Raw genomic sequence first — 24,239 nt, 5'->3', positions numbered from 1 at the left:
AGCTTTTAATCACGTGACTAGTTTCTATTCCTTAATAGTGGCCTGAGGTCTCCCCAACAGCCACAAGAGTAAGATCTGCACAGCCAAATAGAATAATTCCTTTCTTTGGAACTATGGTGTTGGTGGGATAAATCACCTACAGCTTAAAGAAGCCCGGAGCTGTCCTAAAGGATGGCATTTGCAATCACACCTCTGTGAGCACAGATCATTGATTTGGGAACTACCCTGGATATTTCCTTTGATCCTCCCCAGCTGCTAAGTCATTTATCTTTTGGTTCTGACCACAGCCTAAGAAACGATTCCCGTGGCATTATCCCTGCATCAAAGAGGCCAGGACCCCTGCTGCTTGCATGCCTCCTTTCTGCCTCTCCTTGCTCCCAACCTGAAAATACCTTTCTGACAACTGCATTGTCTAAGGTTTGCACACTTACTCCTGAAAATTCTTATTGGTCCTGGCTTAGGATTTTCCTACACAACATGCTGACTCACACTTTTCCTTTTGTGGTTAATCTAAGAAGACAACAGGAGAAATTTCAAAGTATTCCTAATTTCATTTGCAAAAGATTAAATATTTGTATCCCCCCAAAATTCATATGGTGAAATCCTAACCCAAGGTGATGATATTAGGAGGTGGGATCTGGGATCTTTGGAAGGTAATTAGGTCATAGGGGAGGAGCCCTCAGAAATGGTATTAGTGCCCTTATAAAAGAAGTCCACGAGAGGCCCCTCACCCTTTCCACCATGTGAGGACACAGCAAGAAGATGCTGTCTGTGAACCAGGAAGTGGGCCCTACCCAGGCATTGAATCTTCTGGTGCCTTGATCTTGGACTTCACAACCTTCAGAACTGTGAGAAATAAATTTCTGTTGTTTATAAGATACTCAGTATGTAGTATTTTGTTATAGCACCTTGAACAGACTAAGATACCATCTCATACCTCTGCTCAACAATTATAACTCCATTTTAGTAGCATGGTAAGACAGAGACTGTTTTACTAGACTTCATAATCCTAGTATGTAGTGTATGAAAGGTAATAATAAATACATGTTTTTCTCAGTGAGTTAGAAACCATTGCTGTTAGGCAGTGACAAAGGTAAATAGTACCAACTTCTAATGATACCCTGCAACAGATTGCAATAAGACTGGACATGTTTTTTCACCATCCAATATAGCAATACTAGCTCATTTTCAAAAATAAGATTTACTTCTACTAAATCTACCCCATTTAACCATAGTATGTGGTAGGAAATGTGGAACTAAACCAAAGTGACATTATAACTGTGGAGGCAACTATGTCACATAAGGTCCGGAGCAGGGCTAGACATTGCCAGGGGGATTCATTTTGAGGGCATCCTCCCAGGGAGAACCATTAGAAGCAGCTCCCCTGGAGTCACTGGTTATAGCTCTACTGCCTGAAGAGATCACATAGTTACAAACTAACTCATTTTCCTTTAGCCACAATGACAGTGGACTTGAAGACATGAGGAATTTCTACAGCACAAAGTCAGACAATCTTAAAGGCCAGAAGTTTCTTGTATGTGAAGGTGGAGTAGAAAAAATGTTCTTTACACTTTCCATTTGAATACTTATGTGTATACTAACATTTTAAGGTCAGCTGGAGTAGTTTTAATTATTTTGAAAAATTTCATACATAACAAAGGACATTTATTATATATGTACAATATAAAGTTTAATAATATGGATTTATATGTACCCTACCACTCAGCCTAACAGGCACTACCAATAATTTTTAAATACCTTACGTGTATTTCTCACTCCCATTTCCCTCTATCTCCCCAGAGATAAAGACTATTTACTTCTTCTTCTCAATGCTGAAACTAGAATGGATTGTGCTGTGAGAGAGAAAGAAAGTCTTTATGGTAAGCCTCTGAGATCTCAGAGTTGTTTCTTATAGTCATAATGCAGAGATTAATGACTTGAATTTAGGTGCTGCCTTAACAAAATATTAAAATTTGTGGCATTAACTTAGGAGGTCTGCAGTGGGAGGCACAGAAACAGATATGGGAAGTTGGAGGCCTGGAGATCCCTGTTACACCACAGGAGGCCAAGTGCTTACTAAGTCTGCAGTCAAGAAAAAGATGATAAACAAATAAAACTAATAATAATGTGTGCTGGATGTTACTGGCTGCTTTTGACAAGGCAGAAGAAAAAGACGAGCTTGTGTTATATTCATCTAGTTTGCAAGGAGAAACAAAAGGGAATAGAGAGAGTCTAGGAGAGAATATAGAAATCTGGGGCATTAAAGGGTTAGAAAAGCTGACTACTTGTAGACCCCAAAAAGAAGGAGAAAAGACCAGAGAGGGTTTTGAGCCACAAAAGACCACTAAGACTGAGCCTTGTGGCAATGATCAGATGATGGGTGCTAACTTCACACCATCCTATTATTTAAATACCTGCATAGTAGCTGCCATTAGGTAGGGACAGGTATGGGCCAAAGAAACAAATCATGCTCTGGAATTATGACTATTATTATACATGGAACTTACTACTATTTTGATGGAATTATATTATCCAAGGAGCTATGAACTAGGATTTAAAAGTCTTTGAACTGTAAGCTGCCTCCAGACACCTAAGTTTGTTCAAACAGAAAATGAGTTCTGAAAGCTGTTCATCCCTAAAGGAGGGCAGAACAACCAACATCTACTTCTAATGTGGGCAAGTAGACTGAAAAGGAAGAAACGCCCATAGGGTAGAGCCAGAGACCACAGAGAAAAATGGACAAAAACATTCCTCCCAGGAAGCAGAATCAGAGCCTCATCAAGGAACCTGGCCCATTCCCAGGGAAGAGGGTGTTCACTATGTCTGCCCAGTGGATTCCATACAGGCTATGGACCAGTGATGCTGTGCATTCTTCCGTTTCTGAGTGAAACTTACTGTGGGTACCCTTCCCTGTTCAGACACTGACTGCCATATTCCACGGCTGTTTAGGCCCAGCCCGCATTTGGCTATCAGACCGTATAGCATTTATACTAAGGCTTAAAAGAGCAGCATTCCTAGAAAGACACTGATAGAAATGCAGAGATTCTGTTTAGTTAAAAAAGCATCATTGTTCTATAATAGTTATGTTCAGAAGACTGGAAAATATACTGAGTTAGAATCAATTTAAAAAATATCTCGAGGCCGGGCGCTGTGGCTCACGCCTGTAATCCTAGCTCTTGGGAGGCCGAGGCGGGCGGATTGCTCAAGGTCAGGAGTTCGAAACCAGCCTGAGCAAGAGCAAGACCCCGTCTCTACTATAAATAGAAAGAAATTAATTGGCCAACTGATATATATATAAAAAATTAGCCGGGCATGGTGGCACATGCCTGTAGTCCCAGCTACCCGGGAGGCTGAGGCAGAAGGATCACTCGAGCCCAGGAGTTTGAGGTTGCTGTGAGCTAGGCTGACGCCACGGCACTCACTCTAGCCTGGGCAACAAAGCGAGACTCTGTCTCAAAAAAAAAAAAAAAAAAAAAAAATATCTCGAGTCTGATTCAGTGATGCAGGCAGGCCAGGAGCCATCAGTATCAATGAAGGGCTGAATACATCTTGGTGTGGTTGCAAAGAAAGATATCATCTACTGAAGAAAACCCAAATAGCTGTAAGCCTTACTAAAAACATTGTTTGATACAATATAAGTTAGCATAGGTTAACTACTTCAGCTGGTAAAACCTAAATCTTAGTGGTTTAACATATACAGATATATACAAAAGGATTTGCTTTTCACTCACACCACAATCAAATGAGGGATGGCAAAGTGCAATGAATAGATCTGCTACATGCAATGATTGAGGGACTCAAGTTTCTTCTACCTTGTGGATCTACTTTCCCTTGATGTCTTGCTTCTATACCCTCCACCTCCACCAATAAAACAAGATTACAAAAAAGAAAAAGAACACAACCAAAAAGGATCATCTGGGAGGTTTTTGTGGGTCAGTCACAGAAGTGACATATATCGTTTATGTCTTGGTTATATTGGCCTGAAGTCAGTTAGAGGGTCACAACTAGCAGTTGTGTGAAACACACAGTGTTTCACACCTATATCTCTAAACACAGTAGCATACATACCTCACACTACTAAACAGTGTTTCACACATATATCACTATATAAAGTAGTATGTGCACTATATACTAGTAAGCACAGTGTTTAACACAGGTCTGTCAATTTATGAATGGATAATTAAAATTTGGTATATGTTCACAATGGTATATTAATCCTAAGAAATGACAGCGAGTTAGCACCGCTTATACTATCCCCACATCTGGTGTGGTAAGCACCGTGGAGGGGAAGAGCATACCTCTAACCCTTGCTAGGGAGAGGCAAAGATACAAAATGTAACCAAATTGTCCAAAAAAAAAAAAAAACATTTATTGGGTGTCAGGCAGGTGGGATGGGGGAAGAGGGGATGTGTATATGCTTACATAATGAGTGTGCTGTAATGGAGAATGGACACACTTGAAGCTCTGACTAGAGGGGGGAGGAGAGGCAAGGGCAATGTATGTAACCTTAACATTTGTACCCCCATAATATGATGAAATAAAAAAAAAGAATTAAATAGTCTGCCATAGGTTATAATTAAAGTCCCAGAAGGAGATGAGCATGGGGCAGAAAAGTAACATAAAACTGGTCAAAATTTTTCCAAATTTGATGCAAAAAAAAACCCAACAAATATAAGAAACTCAATGAACACTGCAATATAAACACAAAACCACACTAATATTAATAATATTACACCTAATTTTGTTAGTTATTAGCTAATGGTAAAACAATGCTTTTGAAAACCTGTATTTACAGCCTGTTTACACACATACCCGCCCCCCAACACACAGCCCATCTGGTGCAATCAACATACAAGGAATCACAGATTCTTAGCATTCTGGCAATCATTAAATCCAAACTTTCATCATGGCAGGAATCCTGTAATATCCCTGACAAAGGGCCACCTAGTTTCTGCTTAAACAATTTCAATGATGATAACTTACTGTTAGGTAGTTCTCCAGACAATAACATTTTTGGTATTTCTGTAACTGAGATAGTAAATATGAAATTGCTTTTAAAAAGTTAAAAGGACTCTAAAATTCAAGATTTTTCTAATTTGGATATTAACTTCTTATAAAAGTAGTGCCCTATTGTCAATAATGATTTGATCTCATATTTATGTAGTGCTTTATTATTGTAATGGTACTTTTTCATACCTCAATCATGTTTAGTGATTTTTATAACAGTTTTTAGTATTCTGGTATACTGTACTCTTTTTACATACCAAAATCCCAGTATTGCTTTTGTCATAATTGTGTTATTCTGGTATTTTAAATAAAAAATATAAATTATTTATATACTGTATAAGTATCTAAACTCAATTATTCAATTTATGAATGAAAGACATATAGTCTACAAGTCTAGACAAGTCTTGTATACTTAGCAAAAAGCAACTAAACAGTGTTACTGATAAACTTCTGTTGTATGAATAATTCTTACTCCCAAATAATTTTTTATCTAGTGAAACATGAATACAATAGTACTAAAATTTATATAGGTGACTCTGCTTCGAAATCTCCAGCTATACATGATAAAATGAAGAGGATGAAAACATAGAAATACTTTATTTAAAGCAAAAACATTTATAGCTCTTTATAAATTGTTTTTAAAAATCTAGTCTCAGTCAAAAATCAAAAGATGTTTTATAAATATCTCCACAGGGTTATTAAGCAGGAGATGGACTGTTCAAAGTTAAAGAAGTCAAAGGAAAATATTGGGAATTAGCATATAACTGTCTCTTCATTATTGTTCTGACTAGTATAGTACCTGGAAAAAAATTCTTAGTTGAAAAATTCTACTCAAAAATATGTTCTTGACTCAATAATAGCACTAGTGATAATTCATTTAATTTTTAATATCATATTTTCAGAAAAGGATCAATTAATACTTCATTAAAATTTATCTACTAATACATATTAAAATTTTAATATATATTTAACACATTTTTGTAAAAGCTATATTGAGGTATAATCACAAAACATACAATTAATCCATTAAAGTGTACAATTCAATAGTTTTTTTATTATATTCACAGAGTTGTGCAACTGTCACTATAATCAAGTTTAGAACATTTTCATCACACCAAAAAGAAACCTTCTACCCATTAGCAGTCACTGTCCATCACCAACCCTTCCCCTCAGCCCTAGCCCCAGGCAACTACTAATCCACTTTTTGTCTCTATGGATTTGCCTATTTGGATATTACATATAAATGGATATGCAATGTAATATGTGGTCTTTTGTGACCATATTCTCTCACGATAATGTTTCCAAGGTTTCTCCATGTTGTAGCATATATCATCATTTCATTCCTTTTTATTGCCAAATAATATCCATTGTTTAGATGCATCATACTTTGTTCATTCATAAGTTGATTGACATTTGGGCTGTTTCTCCTTTTTGGCTATTTGAATAATGGTACTAAAAACCTTCATGTATATGTTTTTATGTGGATGTAGATTTCCATTTCTCTTGGGTGTATACATAAGAGTGGACTTGCCAGTGTTATATGGTAACTATGTTTAACCTTTTGAGGAAGTGACAATTTTCCAAAGTGGCTATATCACTTTACATCCTACCAGTAATGCATGAGGGTTCTGGCTTCTCCACATCCTCACCATACTCACTATTGCCTGTCTTTTTATTTATAGCAACATTTGCTTTTGTAAATGCTTTTTCTTGACATTTTGTAGTATATTTAGGCATTTTAAATTCTGAAATACATTAAATATTGTTTTACTGATTTTTTGCTTTATGAATTCTGAACTTTCCAATAAAAAATATTGATATCAACACATAGGTATAAACACATATTTGAGTATCAAACAAAATAAAGACTCCAAACTGTCATTTTTGCTCTGGTTACAATAAATAATTGCATTTTCTTATCAAACTTCACATTACAAATTCCCTCAAAGCTTAAAACTAGCCTTAAATGTGATAGAATCCCTGTGATAAGGTGTTCAATTAATATTCCATCCCAGTGATTGAGATAACTTTAAATGTTCCTTAGTCCAGTTCCCACAATGTCTTACTTCTGTATGAAAGAAATATACTTGTTTATTTTTCATTGATAATTATAATTATTACTATATTTAAATTATTAATTTTCTTCTAATGCTAAGATGGTAAAAAGCATAAAAATCTCGTATTTGACCAATAATATGAGTCAAGGTACCTAAATATCTGTAGTTGGCTTAAGAACAGAAGAAAATATTTCCAGTTCCAATATAGAATAATTTATAGAAAGTTACTTTATGATTTTGTGCATTACATTTTAAAGTCACATAAAAGAATTTTTTGGCTATATGAAATCTATGCTTTCTTCCTTAAAGAAAGAAAGTAAACATCTAGAGAGGTAATTATAGCAATGCATTTGGTACTCATTACTGGTGATACTGAATAAAATGTAGATTTAGTGCCAGAGATAAGGTAAGAACATCATTAACTGGAAATTATATTACCTCTGAGTGATTTCTGCAAATTTAAATTCCTATAATTTCACTTGTTAAAGTGGGTAAATAAGTTATTTGTATGTTCCAGACCTAGGTGAGAGTTACAAAAATCATCTAAATGACAAAAACAGTCTAAATATGAATAGGAGTATTCAATACATTTTATAAATGTTTAAAAAGAACCCTTCTCTTATCCTCATTTATCTCCACTTCTGGACTTGAGTATTGTGAACACTTGCAAAATTTGGTCCAAAGGACTAGGCTATCACTACAAATAAATAAACATCACAAAATGACTTAAGTTACCATGGGCTAAGCGGCAGGACCTTGTGATTAAATAAGCATTGATTTTCTAGAATGGTAAGAAAACTTAGAAATTATATAGTGTGCCTCAGTCATTGTACAGGTATGGGAAATGAAGATGAGATAAAGGGACTTGCCCCAGATCTCCTACATTCATGGCAGAGTGGGGACCATAAGCAGCTGATTCATGATTGAGGGTTGTTTCCACAATACCATGATATTTCAAGACAAAATTTAAAATGGACCTTTGTTTAAAGCTGAGATTTAAAAAACCGTGCATGATATAGCCTGAAATAGCAAATAGGTTTTATGAACTCCCATTTTTAGCTAATAGCCAACGAGAAACCAAACATAATAGCAATGTTACTATCAGAGCAGAACATGGATATTATTAAAAGCAAGTGTAATGATGCGAACCTTCAGATTTCCTAGGATATTTCAAAAATCACAAATACTTCTATTAGATATTTTAGGGTCACTAGAGAAAATTACATTCATGCAGACAAAGGAACAAACCTCTGGAAAAGGATCTAAAAAGAAGTTTGGCTATTCTTTCTTTTCTATTTCATTTCCTGGAAAATGTGTTGAACATTAATTTCAAAAGTTGAATATTATAGATGGGGAAAAAAAAACCGAAGAAATAGAAATCCACAAGTTCTGGAATCATGGATTGAGTTTTGGAAGATGGTTTGATCTTGTAACCTTTTTTGTTGGTCCTCTCTTGGCATTCATTGTCTTCTGATTAACTGGATTATATCTTCCCCTGAAATAAAATAAGTGTTAATCATGATTTTTCAGTCACCATTGTGTATGTGCAACAGAAACATTATATGCCAGACAGGGAGAGCTATATGTTGCACCTCGTTCCCCTTGTCCACAGTCCTTCACATGAAAATCTTCCTGTGCGTAGTTTTTGCCTACAGTGCAATCTTAGGCAGCTATATATTACAGCGTATCATCTCACCATGGCTACAGAGACATACAAGTCAAGGGTAGATAGTCCAAAGACAGGGAAGCAGCCCATCAGGTTTATCTAAAGATGAAATGGACCATTCTGATACTTGCCCTTGGAATTTGAATGGAAACTAAGAAAATAGAGGAGGATCATGGAGTAGGGACAATATAGCAATAAAGATCCATGAATACTTATTCTTAGATTTCCATGGGATCTTTTTTTGCTTATTGACTTATGTATCTTTATAAAGCCAACCTTCCTTACACTCTTACTTGAGATAGTAAAAGGCCACTTCAATTCCCCACAATATGTGCTTTTAAAAATATTTTAGTTAGGGAATGATGTCAAAAAAATGACAAAGTTAGAACCTGTTGTTTTCTCCTTCTCTCCTCCATAAAAGCATTAAGAAATTGGCAAAAATGTCTGAAGCAACTTTTTTCGAAACTCTGCGAATTAACTAAAGACTTGCAGCTATCCTGGTGAATTTATAAAACAACAACAAACAAACAGCTAAAACTTTGTAACGACAGTTTTGTAGCATTTTAACTTACTCTAATGCCTATTCGCTCTCTCCCCTACTCCTCCTTCCCCAGGTCCTTGGTATCCATGAAAACCAATAGCCCACAATTGCAGTGAAAACCAGCAGCCTGGTAGACACCACAGTTGGAACTCCTTTAAAGACTGATTCATTCCTAGAGAATTTTCATTATTTAAACAGTCAGGTCTTTGTTTGACCTGACTTGGAGATGATCCAGTGTGAATAGCCTTTTCCCTAGGGGCATTTGCTTAAACAATTAGAAACTCCTATTTAACTTCATAGCTGCCTAAATCCACAGATAACAGTTGAGGCAGGAAGTTTAAAAGGAAAAGCTGAGAAATGAGTGTTAATAAACTCCAACATATTTCTTGAAATCTAGAAGACCATGCACATGTGTAACTGTGTGCATTCATAAGTCTGTGTACATACTCAAGAAAGACTTGCGAAGGCCCTAAGCTCTTGCCTCTGGCTAACCTTGAGACCCTGCACAAGCAGGAAGTGAAGGATAAAACAGAGTTGTAATCTGACTGTCTGAGTGTTGGAGACATACCCCAACACACACACACACACACACACACACACACACACACACACACACACACACACACACACAGCCTTTCAACAGAGGCTGGAAGATTTATTGATTCCAGGCATTTAAAGAAATCTCTGTCCAATCATTAGCTGAACACTAAGCTAACTCAGCAGACATTTCAGTGGCTACACAGGACAAAAACTATATATCTATAGAATTATTTCAGAAAAGTCACTGAACAAGCAAAAAGCAACAAAAATAGCTATAACAACAAACCCTGGGGAGGGGAGAAAATCTGATATACAGAGTGGCCACATTATATTTTTTAGAATGTTCAGTTTCCAACAAAAAATTACAAGACATGCAAAGAGACAAGAAAGTGTGGCTCTTAATAAGAAAAATGCAATTAATAAATATGTTCCCTCATGAAGTCTAGAGAGTAGATTTACTGGACAAAGACTTTAAATCCACTATTTTAAATATGTTCAAAAAACTAAAGGAAACCATATGTATAGAGGAAAGTATGAGAATGATGCCTCATCAAATAAAGAATATCAATATGGGACAGAAACTATTAAAGAAAAAAGAACAAAAAAAATAGACATTCTTGAGTTGAAAAATATAACTGAAATGAAGAATTCACTAGAGTTCAACAGTAGATTGAAGCAGGCAGAAGAACTGACAAAGTAGAAGATATGTCAATATCATGTCAATTAAGATTACCCAGTTTGAGAAACAGACAATAAGGAATAAAGAAAGATGAACAGAGCATCAGAGATCTATAAAATACCATCAAGTATGCCCACATATGTATAATGGGTGTCCCAGAAGAAGAGGAAGAAAGGAAAGGGAAGAAAAAATATTTGAAAAATAGGTAAATCCATAGAGATGGAAAGCAGATTAGTGATTGCAAGGGGTCTGGGGGTAGGTAACTGACTGGTAATTAGTATAGGGTTTCTTTTTGGGGTGATAAAATGTTCTTGAATTAGTGGTTATGGTTGTACAAATTGTGAATATACTAAAAATCATTGTGTTTTACACTTTAAAAGAGTGAATTTTTTGGTATGCAAATTATATCTCAATAAAAAATATTTTTAAAATGTTGTGCTTTGGGAAAAAACCAATTCCTGTTAAAATGTTTTTTAGTTAATTAACAATGTTTAAGAATAATTTCATCCCCTGGTGGAATATGGAATTAACCACAATCATTTAATTATATCGTATTTAATTAACAGCTCATTATAGATATTGTTTACTATATTAAATCCTCTTCTATTACTTTAAGAATGTTTTAAGTATCTTCCTAAATATGACCTATTTCTAAAAGATCTAACTGACTTGATGACACTAATCACAAAGCTGAGGTGCTTCACTGTTAAGAAATGTTTACTCTTCTAGATGCATTTCAGAGCAGTGCTTTTTAAACTGTAAAAGGCAACTCATTAGTGGATTGATTTGGTGAATTACAGTAGCAATATAAAAATAACATGAAAGGAAACAGAACAGAAAAGGAAAAAGAACATATAAAAAGAAAAGGAGGTATCAGTATGCATCACATATAGTAAGGGTAAGTGTTGTTTCATAAATTGTTTCAGTGATATGTGGGTATAGTAGGTCTATCAGTCATGATGAACAAAGTTTGGAAATCATTTTACACTCCTGAGGAGCATTGTGGTTTTTAAATTAATGATAATGGCTAAGCCTCTTACAAGATTATGTCAGCATAACTGTGTTGTAGATTTGTCACTTGTATTTCAAATTATTGTCATATGTATTTTTCTATTGATACTTTGTTACTTTACTGATTATTTATATTCAATCAAGTACTGTACATTGAACAGTAATGATAATAGCTAATGTTTATTGAACTAGGGATTTTTCAATAATCTTTAATTCTCATACCAACCATTCTATTTGGGGTTCATCATTCCTATTTTATAGGTGAGTAAACTGAGCCTGAGAGAGTTACTTAGATAAAATTACATTAAATAATAAGTGGTAGAGGCAAATTGATTTGTCTGTCTGCTCCAAAGCCAGTACAAATTTTCATTCACACTATCCATGGTTTCACTTTCTGTGGTTTCAGTTACCCATGGTCAACTGTGGTCCAAAAATAGGTGAATACAGTACAATAAGATAATTTGAGAGACAGAGAGACCACATTCACATAACTTTTATTATAGTATATTGTTATAATTATTCTAGTTTATTATTAATCTCTCCATATGCCTAATTTATAAATTAAATTATATCATAGGTATATATGTATAAGAAAGAAAATATTAATAGTATATAATTCTAATTCAGTACTTTTCCATGGTTTCAGGCATCCATTGGTGGTCTTGAAATGTATCCCCCTCGGATAAGGGGGGACTACTATTTTTTAAAAATACTGTACAGAATTACTTACAAAAATATTTACACTGGGGGGGGAGGGCATTTATTGAAACCTTAAAATCTGTACCCCCATAATATGCTGAAATTAAAAAAATATATATTTACACTGATATTTTGACTTGAGGATTTCCATAGCCTATCTGGTAGATAGACTTTCTCTTAATTTTTCTAATTCATTCATTCATTCATTTCAGGATATTATGGGGTTACAAACATTTTGGATACAAGTTATGACTTTGCCACATCCAAACCATGATTTGGAGTGTGCTTTTGAGCCTATCCTCCAAAGAGCAGTATCACAAGAACAGAAGAATTTTTCTCTTTTAACATAAAGATATTTAAAATGATTATAAAGTATATATATTCTTACATAAAATACTAAAATGTATAAATATAAATTTTCCATAATTTCAATATACTATTTTGTATTATAATTTTTACTTACTATTATATATAGGTAAGCATTTTTCTATGTCAGTTATGTATTCTCTTAGAATGTAATTTTTGCAATGTCATAATATCATTATAGTTTACTGAATTATTTCTTTAATGTTAGATATTTTGGTTGTGTTTTTTTTTTTTTTTTTTTTTGAGACAGAGTCTCGCTTTGTTATCCAGGCTAGAGTGAGTGCCGTGGTGTCAGCCTGGCTCACAGCAACCTCAAACTCCTGGGCTCAAGCAATCCTCCTGCCTCAGCCTCCCACGTAGCTGGGACTACAGGCATGTGCCACCATGCCCGGCTAATTTTTTATATATATATCAGTTGGCCAATTAATTTCTTTCTATTTATAGTAGAGACGGGGTCTCGCTCTTGCTCAGGCTGGTTTTGAACTCCTGACCTTGAGCAATCCGCCCGCCTCGGCCTCCCAAGAGCTAGGATTACAGGCGTGAGCCACAGCGCCCGGCCTTGGTTGTGTTTTTGTACTCTAGCTTCTTCTCTTTTTTTTTAATCAAACAGAAGCTCCCCTAACAAACTGTTTCTTATTTTTTTTTTTTTTTTTACAATTTAGCTTAATTTTAATAAAATGTTTCCCCAAGCATTTTGACCAGGTACCCAGGTTGAAGTTATGAACATTGACAGTGTCCATTTATATAACCACACTTGAAGTTGTTTTAAGTACTTAACCATTTTCTAATATTAGCCTATTTTCTACACTGCTTATTCACATATATGCCCATTAACAAATGGAATGTCTGTTACATTTATTGGTTTGTGAGTGTTTCTGGAAAACTGCAGTATGTGTGAAGACCAATTTCCATGCTGGCATTGCATGCATCCAAATATTAATAATGCACAGGGGCACAGAATTAGAAGCAACAAAAGAGCATATTCAAACACTAGCATGCTCCATTCCCCTTTTTATTGCTTGTTTTGCTTAGTACTTCTTAAAACAAAAATAAGAAATCTCGAATTCAACGTTCAACTGCCAAAGAAAGAATAACAGCAGGGCACATACTTAGGGCTCGAATGAAATTGTAAGCACTAGCTGGCGCAAAACAGTAGACATTGGTTTATATTTATATATATATGACCTTATTATCTAAAACTTCTCAACCAGGGCCTTCCAAACAAATTGATAACTCACATCAACATGATTTAGGTTGAAATATACACAAGAAGTAACAATGTGTTCGTTGGGAATTTAGGAACTCCAGATCACCCAAGTGTACTAAGCAACTATGCTACATTTCTGCTGCAGTAAGTTATTTTGAACAATTATACCTAGGACTGTTCTTGGTTTCCTCCAGCAAAATGTATAGGGTACAAACCAGAAAGCATGCCAGCCAGTTAAGGGTTTAAATAACGCATGATTTTTATTCTCTTGCTCTGAAAGTGTGTATAGAGGAAAAAAAAATTAAACCAAGGAAAATAAGATATTTATGGGCCTCTTGTGCTTTTAAAAAGGAAAAAAAAAAGTACCCACTAATTTCCTCCGACATAGCAGGCTTAGTGGTCCTCTATTTTGAAACGTTCTTAAGAACTGTCTTCATAAAGTAGGAGGAAGAGGGAAAACGCCCACTATCCCTTCCCAGAATTTAAATAGTGGGCAGTAGACATTCTTTATACCCAAAAACTATGGCAGAAGTTCAAATGTGACCAAGGTAAATGTAGAATGAAGATGTTCTAAACACAGCTAGGACTCAGCAAATCTAACACACTAAAATCATATGATTACATTTTGGAAGAAAATGCACAAAAACCAAATAGAAATTTTGAGATTTTCATTGGATGGTAATCTTAATGCTATTAAATTCACAAATATGCTAATTTAAATACCCAATTCTATTTATCTAAAACACACATTGCAAACATACAAATATCTATTCTCTCCACATGTCAGCGCCCATTCATATCATGGTTTGGAAATGGGGAGAATAGATTCCCCTTAAATTGCAAGTCAGCAGGTGTTTCTTTACAGTTAACTTTAGCAAAATTCATACAAAATAGTAATTAACAATGATCTTCTTTACTTGTTAACTCACAAGGAAACACCTTCAAAACTGCATTTTGTTAAAGTTTCTGTACTAAAATGTAGAAAAACTGAACTACACAAATATTGAAAAGTTAAAAATTCCTTAATTTTTTATTCCTGGTACCACTACCACAATTTACAGGGCAATATACCTGATGTAATGAAAAGAAAAAGAAAAAGACAAAGCTACAACAGATAAAAGACCTCAGGAATGTACATCTAATTGACACTACATTGCATTAATCAATAGCTGCACTTTTTGCAAACTGTGGCTATGACAGTCCTGAACAAGAAGGGTTTCCTGTTTAAGCTGCAGTAACTTTTCTGACTATGGATCATCGTTCCTTCTGTGGCAGATTTTTACAGTTCCTCTAATGCATTTGGGATGACTGTCTCAAAGTAACCTGCAGCTTTCCTGACAACTCCTCGCTCTCTCTCCTGCTAAGAACTGTAGCCCTTTTCTGCTGTTTTTAGAACCTTCTGCTACCATATCCACCACTTTCACCACCAGATCCATAACCACCACCATATGGACTGCCCGAGCTTCTTCCACCAAAACTGCCCCCTTTCATGGGTCCATAATTTGATTGCTGTTGTCCACTATAATTTCCAAAATCATTATAGTTCCCACCACCACCATAGTTACCTCCAAAATTTCCTCCTTCATTGTAACCATCATATCCTCCTCCACCACCGCCATATCCACCACCTTGGTTTCCATATCCTGGTCCACCACCATAGCCCCCTCTACTACCATAACCAGGACCACCACCATAGTTGCCACCATCACCTCCAAATCCATTGTATCCACCATCACCTCCTCCATAACTACCTCTGCTGCCACCACCTCCACCACCATAGCCTCCTCTTCCACCAAAGTTTCCACCACGGCCAAAATTACCTCCACCACCTCCAAAGTTTCCTCCACGACCCATAAAGTTGCCAGATCCACCTCCCCGACCTCTTTGAGATCCAGCAGACTGCATCTCTTGTTTTGAAAGGGCCTTTTTCACTTCACAATTATGCCCATTAATAGTGTGGTATTTCTGAACAATGATTTTATCAACAGTATCATGATCATCGAAAGTTACAAAAGCAAATCCTCTCTTTTTTCCACTCTGCCTGTCTTCCATAACTTCTATGGTTTCAATCTTTCCATACTTTTCAAAGTAGTCTCTCAAATTATATTCTTCTATATCTTCTTTAATACCACCAACAAAAATTTTCTTCACTGTTAGATGGGCACCAGGCTTTACAGAATCCTCTCTAGAAACAGCTCTCTTTGGTTCCACAACACGCCCATCAACCTTGTGTGGTCGAGCACACATTGCTGCATCCACCTCTTCAACACAAGAGTAAGTCACAAAACCAAAGCCCCTAGAATGTGTTGTTTGGGGGTCTCTCATTACCACACAATCTGTGAGTGTGCCCCATTTCTCAAAATGTTCTCTTAAGCTATCATCTGTAGTTTCAAAGCTCAGACCACCAATAAACAGTTTTCTCAACTGCTCTGGTTCCTTTGGATCATGGCCCTCCATTTTGAGACCAGACTCGCCTCTTCCAACTCAAGTTCAATATGACAAACTGTTTCTTAATGAGTCTTAGAATCCATTTCTCTCAGGTTGTTTTATTCCAGGGCACTAAGGACTACCTTGCTATTTTTTTCCTCTAGGTCCTTTAATTACTTTAAAACTCTTCATAAGCAGAAAGAAAAAAAAAATGAGGCTTTGCACTAAAGAGAAAAATAACCTTACAGTTTGCTACTTTTAGGAACCACTGCTGTAGTACCAGCTTTGAACTTCTTGCTTTAAGGAATATGACTTTTCATAGCTAACACATGCCACGGGTCACAATCAATAAAGTTACTTGTATAACTTGTCTAGGCATTTTTGGGCAACTTTCAAAACTCATCCTAAAGAGGCTATCTCCTATTTTTCTTTTTTTTTTTGAGACAGAGTCTCACTTTGTTGTCCAGGCTAGAGTGAGTGCCGTGGCGTCAGCCTAGCTCACAGCAACCTCAAACTCCTGGGCTTGAGTGATCCTTCTGCCTCAGCCTTCCGAGTAGCTGGACTACAGGCATGCGCCACCATGCCCGGCTAATTTTTTATATATATATCAGTTGGCCAATTAATTTCTTTCTATTTATAGTAGAGACGGGGTCTCGCTCTTGCTCAGGCTGGTTTTGAACTCCTGACCTTGAGCAATCCGCCCGCCTCGGCCTCCCAAGAGCTAGGATTACAGGCGTGAGCCACCGCGCCCGGCCAGCTATCTCCTATTTTTCTTAAAGAGGCATTTTTCAAATCAGAATATGTAAGGATCTGTAGAATATATCTTTCAATGGTAGTATAGAAATCTTGCTCATTTTAGGCCGTAATTCCACATAGTAGGAACATAATAACTAGTATTCAATCAGGCACTATCCCTATTTGCTAGATTTTTAAATATAATTTTACATTTAAATGGGTATTTTCTAATGTTATGATTTATTTTAACATTAGAAAAACTGTGTAAGTCAATATTTTGACATTAGCACATATGAGAATACCAACCAAAACAAACATTAAAAGCCACTAAAACTTGATTGAAAGTGCGCAAAACATAAATGCACTACTCCATGAATTATAATAAAACAAATAGTCTTATAACCAGTACCTAGGTCAATAAATAGAATTTTGCTATCATACTGGAATACCCCTTTATGTCCTTCCCAATTATTGTTTCCTTTCTCTTTCCCATTGGTAATTACTATCCTGTCTTTGACACCACAGTTTAGTTTTGCCTGTTGTTAGTCTTTATATGAATGGTATCATATTGTAAATATTGTTTTATTTCTGATCTCTTTCACCTGATGCTGTGAAAATCATCCATAATGTTGTATGAACTATAGCATATTTGTTTTTATTTTGTTATTGTGGATATATACATATATATATATATAATTTTTATCCATTGTACAACTGATGGACATTTAGATTGTTTTCAATTTGGGACTGTTATAAAGAAACTTGTCATGAACATTCTTGTACAGGTCTTGTGGTGTAAATGAATACACCATCTTATTAGGTATATAATTAGGAGTAGAACTAGTGGGTCATAGAGAAGGTATATGATCAGCTAAATACAGAGAATAATGCTAAACGGTACTCCAAAGTGGTTGTATAAATTTACCATGAGTGTATGAGATTCCCCTATTCCTATACATCCTCAATAACACTTGAAATCATCAATCTTTAAAATTTGTGGCTGTATCTCATAATTTTAATTTCCATTCTGCTAATTAGTAATGGTGTTGAGTATCTCTCATGTGTCCATTGGCCATTTGGATATCCTATTCTGTGAGGTACCTAACACAAAAACTTGGTTTTAAGATTCAATTTGAATCATCAATAAAAGAACACTTCTAAAGTTAAGTCAATAATACAGAAAAACAATATTTTAAGGTAATATCAATTACATACACCTAATTTGGAAGATTACAGGTATACAGAAATGTTCCTATTAGATAAGTTATTTGGGTTATTTATAGTTTCAGAAAGTGAGGTTTTTTTGCCCATTTGTTTGACTATTCATTTACTCATGAAGTCATTCAAAAAGTATTAAACACCAATTTATGCTAGGCACTGGATTCAACATTAAGCTTCATCAAATATGGAAGTGACAGATCTGGGATCAAGCATGAGCAGCGCTGGAGGCACAAACCAGCTGAATGAGCAGGTACCCTACATCATGTTGTCCATCTCTCTGTACCAACACCTGAAGCTCCATTCAGACCTATGGCATAGAGGGCCCCACAGAGAAGCTGATCATCAGTGTGATACTCAGTGGCTGCTACATCAGGGGTCAAGGAGGAATGAGTTTGGCACCTGGGCGATCTATTATATTTCAGTGTCCTTTAGTACTAAGTTGCCCAATTTTGATAGTGAGTGGACTAGTACTTAGCAATGGCCTTGAAAAGACAGGATAACAGGGACTCAGATTCCACAGGGAAAAGGGTCTGGGTTATTCCACCAGAGGAAGAAAAAGCCCACACTTTGTCATGGATGAATCAGACTGGTATGTGAGACTGTGGCTGCACTATAGCCCCACTCCCTCTATCTAAACCTGGGTCCTTCCCTTCTCCTCCAGGTGGCAATCCTAAGAACAGTCACTAATAAACCTCCTGCATGTTCACTCCCACTTCAGAGTCTATTCCCAAGAGATCCAATTCACAGTGGTATTCAATGGAAAACCAACTGCCTTCATGGACTTACAGCCTAGTGATACATATGTTTGAGTGTGTTAATATTTAATTAGAATGAAGAACTTTTATTTTTATTTTCAAAATATTTCCCCCTTCACTATTAAGCAAATTTTAATGACAGAGTTAATTAATATTTTTTAAAAAGAGATTTGAACTGGAAGATAAATATAAAAACAAAAGAAAAATTATTTAGGGTGATTGTACAGAAAGGAGTTACATAGCAGGCTTGAAATTGCTATCCTTAGAAAAGCCTGCTTGCAAGATTAGCCGTTGGCTGGTGTCTGGAAACTTACTGGTAGACAGTTCTCTACATTGATATAAAACTTTCCCTAAACAATAAGAATGATTAACTATGTCTATATTGTTTTTATAAACAATATAGTTTATACTGATCACCTGGGAGTCTGAAATTTTGGTTTACCTAGGTAGAGGATGCCTACTTGATGTACTACCAATAAAAACCTTGGGTGCTAAGTATCTATGAGTTTCCCTGGTATAATACATACAACTTCATGTGCTGTCACAACACTTGTTGCAAGTCATTGCTGGTGGAATTAAGTGTCTCTTATGCGAATATACTTGGAAAGGACTTTTGGAAGCTTGTGCCTAGTTTTCTCAGACTTTGTCACATGTACCTTTTGACTTTGTTGATTTTGCTTTGTATCCTTTTACTGTAATACATCTTAGCCACTAATACAAATACATGCTAATCCTTGTGAATCCTTCTAGCAAATCATTGAACATGGGAGTGGTCTTAGGGACCCTGACAGAGTGATTTGATAGGTTTTACAGGGAAGTCTTTTATCAGAATTTAATATTTAAACTACATTATATTTCCAATGATGAAAATGTATAAAGGTAATGAATTATAATTTAAAGGATTTATGACTATTCAAGAAAGAATACAATTTGATCCATCCAGCCAAATATTAGATAAAATGTTGCTACCTCATTAATCTACACCAATGAATTTTGCTATGTTGCACATACTTGAGTGTTTCTTGCCTTGACCTATATTTGGAAAGGGTTCTCTGATTTATAAACTAATTTATATCTTGGTTTACTTTTTACAGTGTTAAGTTATATATGAATATATTCCCTTACAAGGGATAAGGTTACATAAGACAAGGATTATGTGAGGAATTATTCTGTACTTAATACAAGACCAGGAAAAATTGTGTGTAGATATAACCTTCTCAACCCATGAAACATTCCTCTGTTCTTTATCTATCCTAAAGTAGTTTTGTTTACACAGGAAAATATAGTTAAAACTGCACTGTCATCTATATTTATCTTAGTGTCCGCTCCAATGAACATATTTCTTCACTAAAAAGGGTAAGGCTGACATTTTAATTGCACAAGCATACTTTGTTTATTGCTCTTCACAGATATTGCATTTTTTACAAATTAATGATCTATGACAACCCTGTGTTGCGCTAGTCTACCAGTGCCATTTTTCCAACAGCATGTGCTAACTTTGTGTCTCTCTGTCATATTTTGGTAATATTCATAATATTGCAAACTTTTTCATTATGATTATATGTTTTATGGTGCTTAGAAATCTTTGATGTTACTATTATAATCGTTTTGGAGCACCACAAACTGTGCTCACATAAGATGGTAAACTTAATAAGTTTGTGTGCTTTGATTGCTTCACAGGCCATTCCCCCATCTTTCTTGGGCCTCCCTATTCCCTAAGACACATATTGAAATTAGGTCAATTTTTAATTCTACAGTGACCTCTAAGTGTTCAAGTGAAAGGAAGAGTCACACTTCTCTCATTTTAAGTCAAAAGCTGGTGAGAAAGCTTAATGAAGAAGGCATGTCAAAAGCCAAAATAAAGCAGAAAGCTAGGCCTCTGGAGCCAACCAGTTAGACAAGTTTTAAACATGAAGGAAAAGGTCTTGAAGGAAATTAAAAGTACTATTCCAATGGACACAAGAATGATAAGAAAGCAAAATACCCTTATTGCTGATATGGAAAAAAGTTTTAGTGGCCTAGTGGCCTAGATTAAACCAGCCACAACATTCCCTTAATCCAAAGCCTAATCCAGAGAAGGCTCTAACTCTCTTTAATTCTATGAAGGCTGAGAGAGGTAAGGAAGCTACAGAAGAAACGTTTGAAACTAGCAGAGGTTGGTTCATGAAGTTTAAGAAAGAAACCTTCTCCATGACATAAAAGTGTAAGGTAAAGCAAAAAGCGCTGATGTAGAAGATGCAGGAAATTATCCAGAAGGTCTAGCTAAGATAATTGATGAAAGTGGCTACACTAAAAAACAGATTTTCAATGTAGATCAAACATCTTTCTATTGGAAGAAGATGCCATCTAGGACTTCCAAAGCTAGAAAGGAGAAGTCAATGTCTGGCTTCAAACATTCAAAGGATAGGCTGACTATCTTGTTAGGGACTATTGCAGCTGGTGACTTTAAGTTAAAGTCAGTATATACATTTACCACTCTGGAAATCTTAAGACCCTTAAGAATTATGCTAAATATACTCTGCTTATGCTCTATAAATGGAACAACAAAGCCTGGATGGCAGTACGACTGTTTACAGTGTGGTTAGCTGAATATTTTAAGGCCACTGTTAAGACCTGCTTCTCAGAAAAAAAGAATCCTTTCAAAATGTTACTGTTCATTGACAATGTACCTGGTCATTCAAAAGCTCTGATGGAGATCTACAAGGAGATTAATGTTGTTTTTATGCCTGCTAACACAACATCCATTCTGCAGCCCATGAACCAGGAAGTAGTTTCAATTTTCAAGTCTTATTATTTAAGAAATATATTTTTTAAGATTATAGCTGTCATAGATAGTGATTCCTCTGATGGATCTGGGTGAAGTAAATTGAAAACCTGCTGGAAAGGATTCACCATTCTAGATGCCATTAAAAACATTTATGATTCATGGGAGGCGGTCAAAATAGAAATGTTAATAGGAGTTCAGAAGTCAATTTCAACCTTCATGGATGACTTGGAGGGGTTCAAGACTTCAGTAAGGGAAATAACTACAGATGTGGTAGAAATAACAAGACAACTAGAATTAGAAATGGAGCCTACAGATATGACTGTATTGCTGCAATCTCATGATCAAACTTGAATGGATAAAAACTTTGCTTCTTATAGATGAGCAAAGAAAGTGGTCCCTTGAGATGGAATCTACTCCTGGTGAAGACACTATGAACACTGTTGACAGGAGAACAAAGGATTTAGAAGATTACATAAACTTAGTTGATAAAGCAGAGGCAGAGGTCGAGAGGATTGACTCCAATTTTGAAAGACGTTCTAGTGCTACAGAGAAATCTTTCATGAAAGGAAGAGTCATTAATGCAGAAAACTTCATTGTCTTATTTTAGGAAGTTGCCACAGTCACCCCAAGCTTTAGCAACCACCACCCTGATCAGTCAGCAGCCATCAACATCAAGACAAAACTCTCCACCAACAAAAAGATATGACTCACCTAAAAGTTCAGATGATCATTAGCATTTTTTAGCAATAATGTATTTTTTAACTAAGATATGTACATTGTATTTTTGGACATGATGCTATTGCACACTTAACAGACTACAATATTATGTAAACATAACTTTTCTTTTTTTCTTTTTTTAGATACAGGGTCTTTCTCTGTCTCCCAGGCTGGAGTATAGTGGTGTGATCATAGCTCATTGCAGCCTCAAACTACTGGGCTCAAGTAATCTTTACACCTCAGACTCCCCAATAGCTGGGACCATAGGTGCACTCCACCACGCCTGGCTAATTTTTTAAAAACATTTTTGTAGAGATGGGGTTTTGCTATGTTACCCAGGCTGGTCTTGAACTCCTGGGCTCAAGTGATCTTCCTGCCTTGGCTTCCCAAGTGTTGGGATTACAGGCGTGAACCACTGCTTCTAGCCTAAACATAACTTTTATGTGCACTGAGAAATAAAAAAATTCATGTGACTTGCTTTATTGCAATATTCACTTTCTGTGGTAGTCTGGAACTGAGCCCACAATATCTCTAAGGTATGCCTATATTTATATTATTTTTAATAGTGTAGTTTTAAGCTCTTCTCAGGCACAGCATTATTTTAGTTTAAAAAATAAAATCATATCATATTTGAAGACCAGAAATGTTTCTGGGATATAACAAAAGTGTTTACACTTGATGGAGATCACAAACTTCTTTAAGTTTTCTTACCATCTGCTATTTTATATTGTTGCTATAAATCTAGAAGTTCAACTTCTAAAATATAATGGACACCTGTTTGTCAGTAGCATTCACATGCAAATATAATTAATTAGGAAAAAAGATATTGCTAGACTTACGTTTTCACTAGATTCTCTTTCATTCTAGGCAGTTGATCCATCTGTTGCTTTTTAGAAACTTGATATGAGCCAGAGACCTGAAATATAAAAATCTGAGTGTTTATTCTCTTATTTCATAATTGATTTCAGAGATAAGAGAAATAGTTGATTCTTAATTAACTCTTTCTTAACCAGGTCCTTTAGGAGCACGTATAAGAGAAGCTGAAGAAAATGGGAAATTCTGGCCTTCTCCAGTACTATCAAGTTTTTAAAGATTCTGGAAATTTCCCTATCTCAGCCCCACAGTCCATATGATTTTTAAAATAAATATGAATAATAATACTGTAAAAACTATATCATCCATATGATATAGATCAATAAAAGTTTTTGTAGTAGACAATAAATATATTAATACATAATACATATACCCTGCCTTGGGATAGACAAGAAAACAGAAATTGTAGACACGTTGAGGCTGAAATAGAAAGATAGGATAATATTTTAATTTTTGTCTATTTTGAAATTTTTCCAGAATATAAAAATAGAGACTTCTTGTGGTTGGTATAAATATAATCTAAAATTCAGGAACAATTGAGGCTGATCGCCTCAGAGATGGCAATGGAAGCCACAAGTGAATGAATCATTCATTAAGGGCACAGAGAATCAATGATATAAACTTGGAAAAGCAACTGTTAAGGTATAGAAGAATCATCAAAGATAAACAGGGCCATCATTTAAACAAGAGAAAAACCCAGAAATCAAGGGTGGGGGGCAGTATTCAAAGCAGTGAGCATAGCCACAGTGTAAAATGCCTTAGAGACCTCTAATAACAGGATGCTTGAAGAGGAGTCATTGTATTTGGCTATTAAGAGATAAAATGGACCAGAGTACAACGGTGGGGTCAAAAAAAAGAGATGAAAAGTGGTCAAGGAGGGAAAAGCAAAGGCAGTGAGTATATTTACTTTCATGAAGTTTGGCTGAGGAAAAGAAAGCAAGATAGTAGTTTTATGAGGACATTTGGGGTAA

The 24,239-nt window shown here is 35.6% G+C and overlaps 1 protein-coding gene and 1 pseudogene across 5 annotated transcripts in view; both read right to left on the bottom strand.

Moving 5' to 3' along the window:
- Positions 1-24,239, bottom strand: part of LOC105862089 (coiled-coil domain-containing protein 169) — a 105,008-nt gene that overhangs the window by 48,837 nt on the left and 31,932 nt on the right. For 4 of the 5 annotated variants that reach the window (XM_012748133.3, XM_012748134.3, XM_012748135.3 and 1 more), the window contains 2 exons: positions 23,235-23,311; positions 8,160-8,559 (listed from right to left, as the gene is read on the bottom strand). In XM_012748133.3, the coding sequence (XP_012603587.1) occupies positions 8,460-8,559; positions 23,235-23,311 (177 nt within the window). In that variant the 3' untranslated portion in view covers positions 8,160-8,459. Of the gene's footprint in view, positions 1-8,159; positions 8,560-14,143; positions 14,166-23,234; positions 23,312-24,239 lie in introns of those variants that run through there. The other variant, XM_076009484.1, reaches the window with a different exon arrangement.
- Positions 14,785-16,262, bottom strand: LOC142874894 (heterogeneous nuclear ribonucleoprotein A3 pseudogene; annotated as a pseudogene).

This window comes from Microcebus murinus, chromosome 13 (genome assembly GCF_040939455.1).
Source record: "Microcebus murinus isolate Inina chromosome 13, M.murinus_Inina_mat1.0, whole genome shotgun sequence".
Taxonomy (NCBI): Eukaryota; Metazoa; Chordata; class Mammalia; order Primates; family Cheirogaleidae; genus Microcebus; species Microcebus murinus.
The sequence above is the reverse complement of the archived record's forward strand: the minus strand, read 5'-3'. Positions and strand labels throughout refer to the sequence as shown.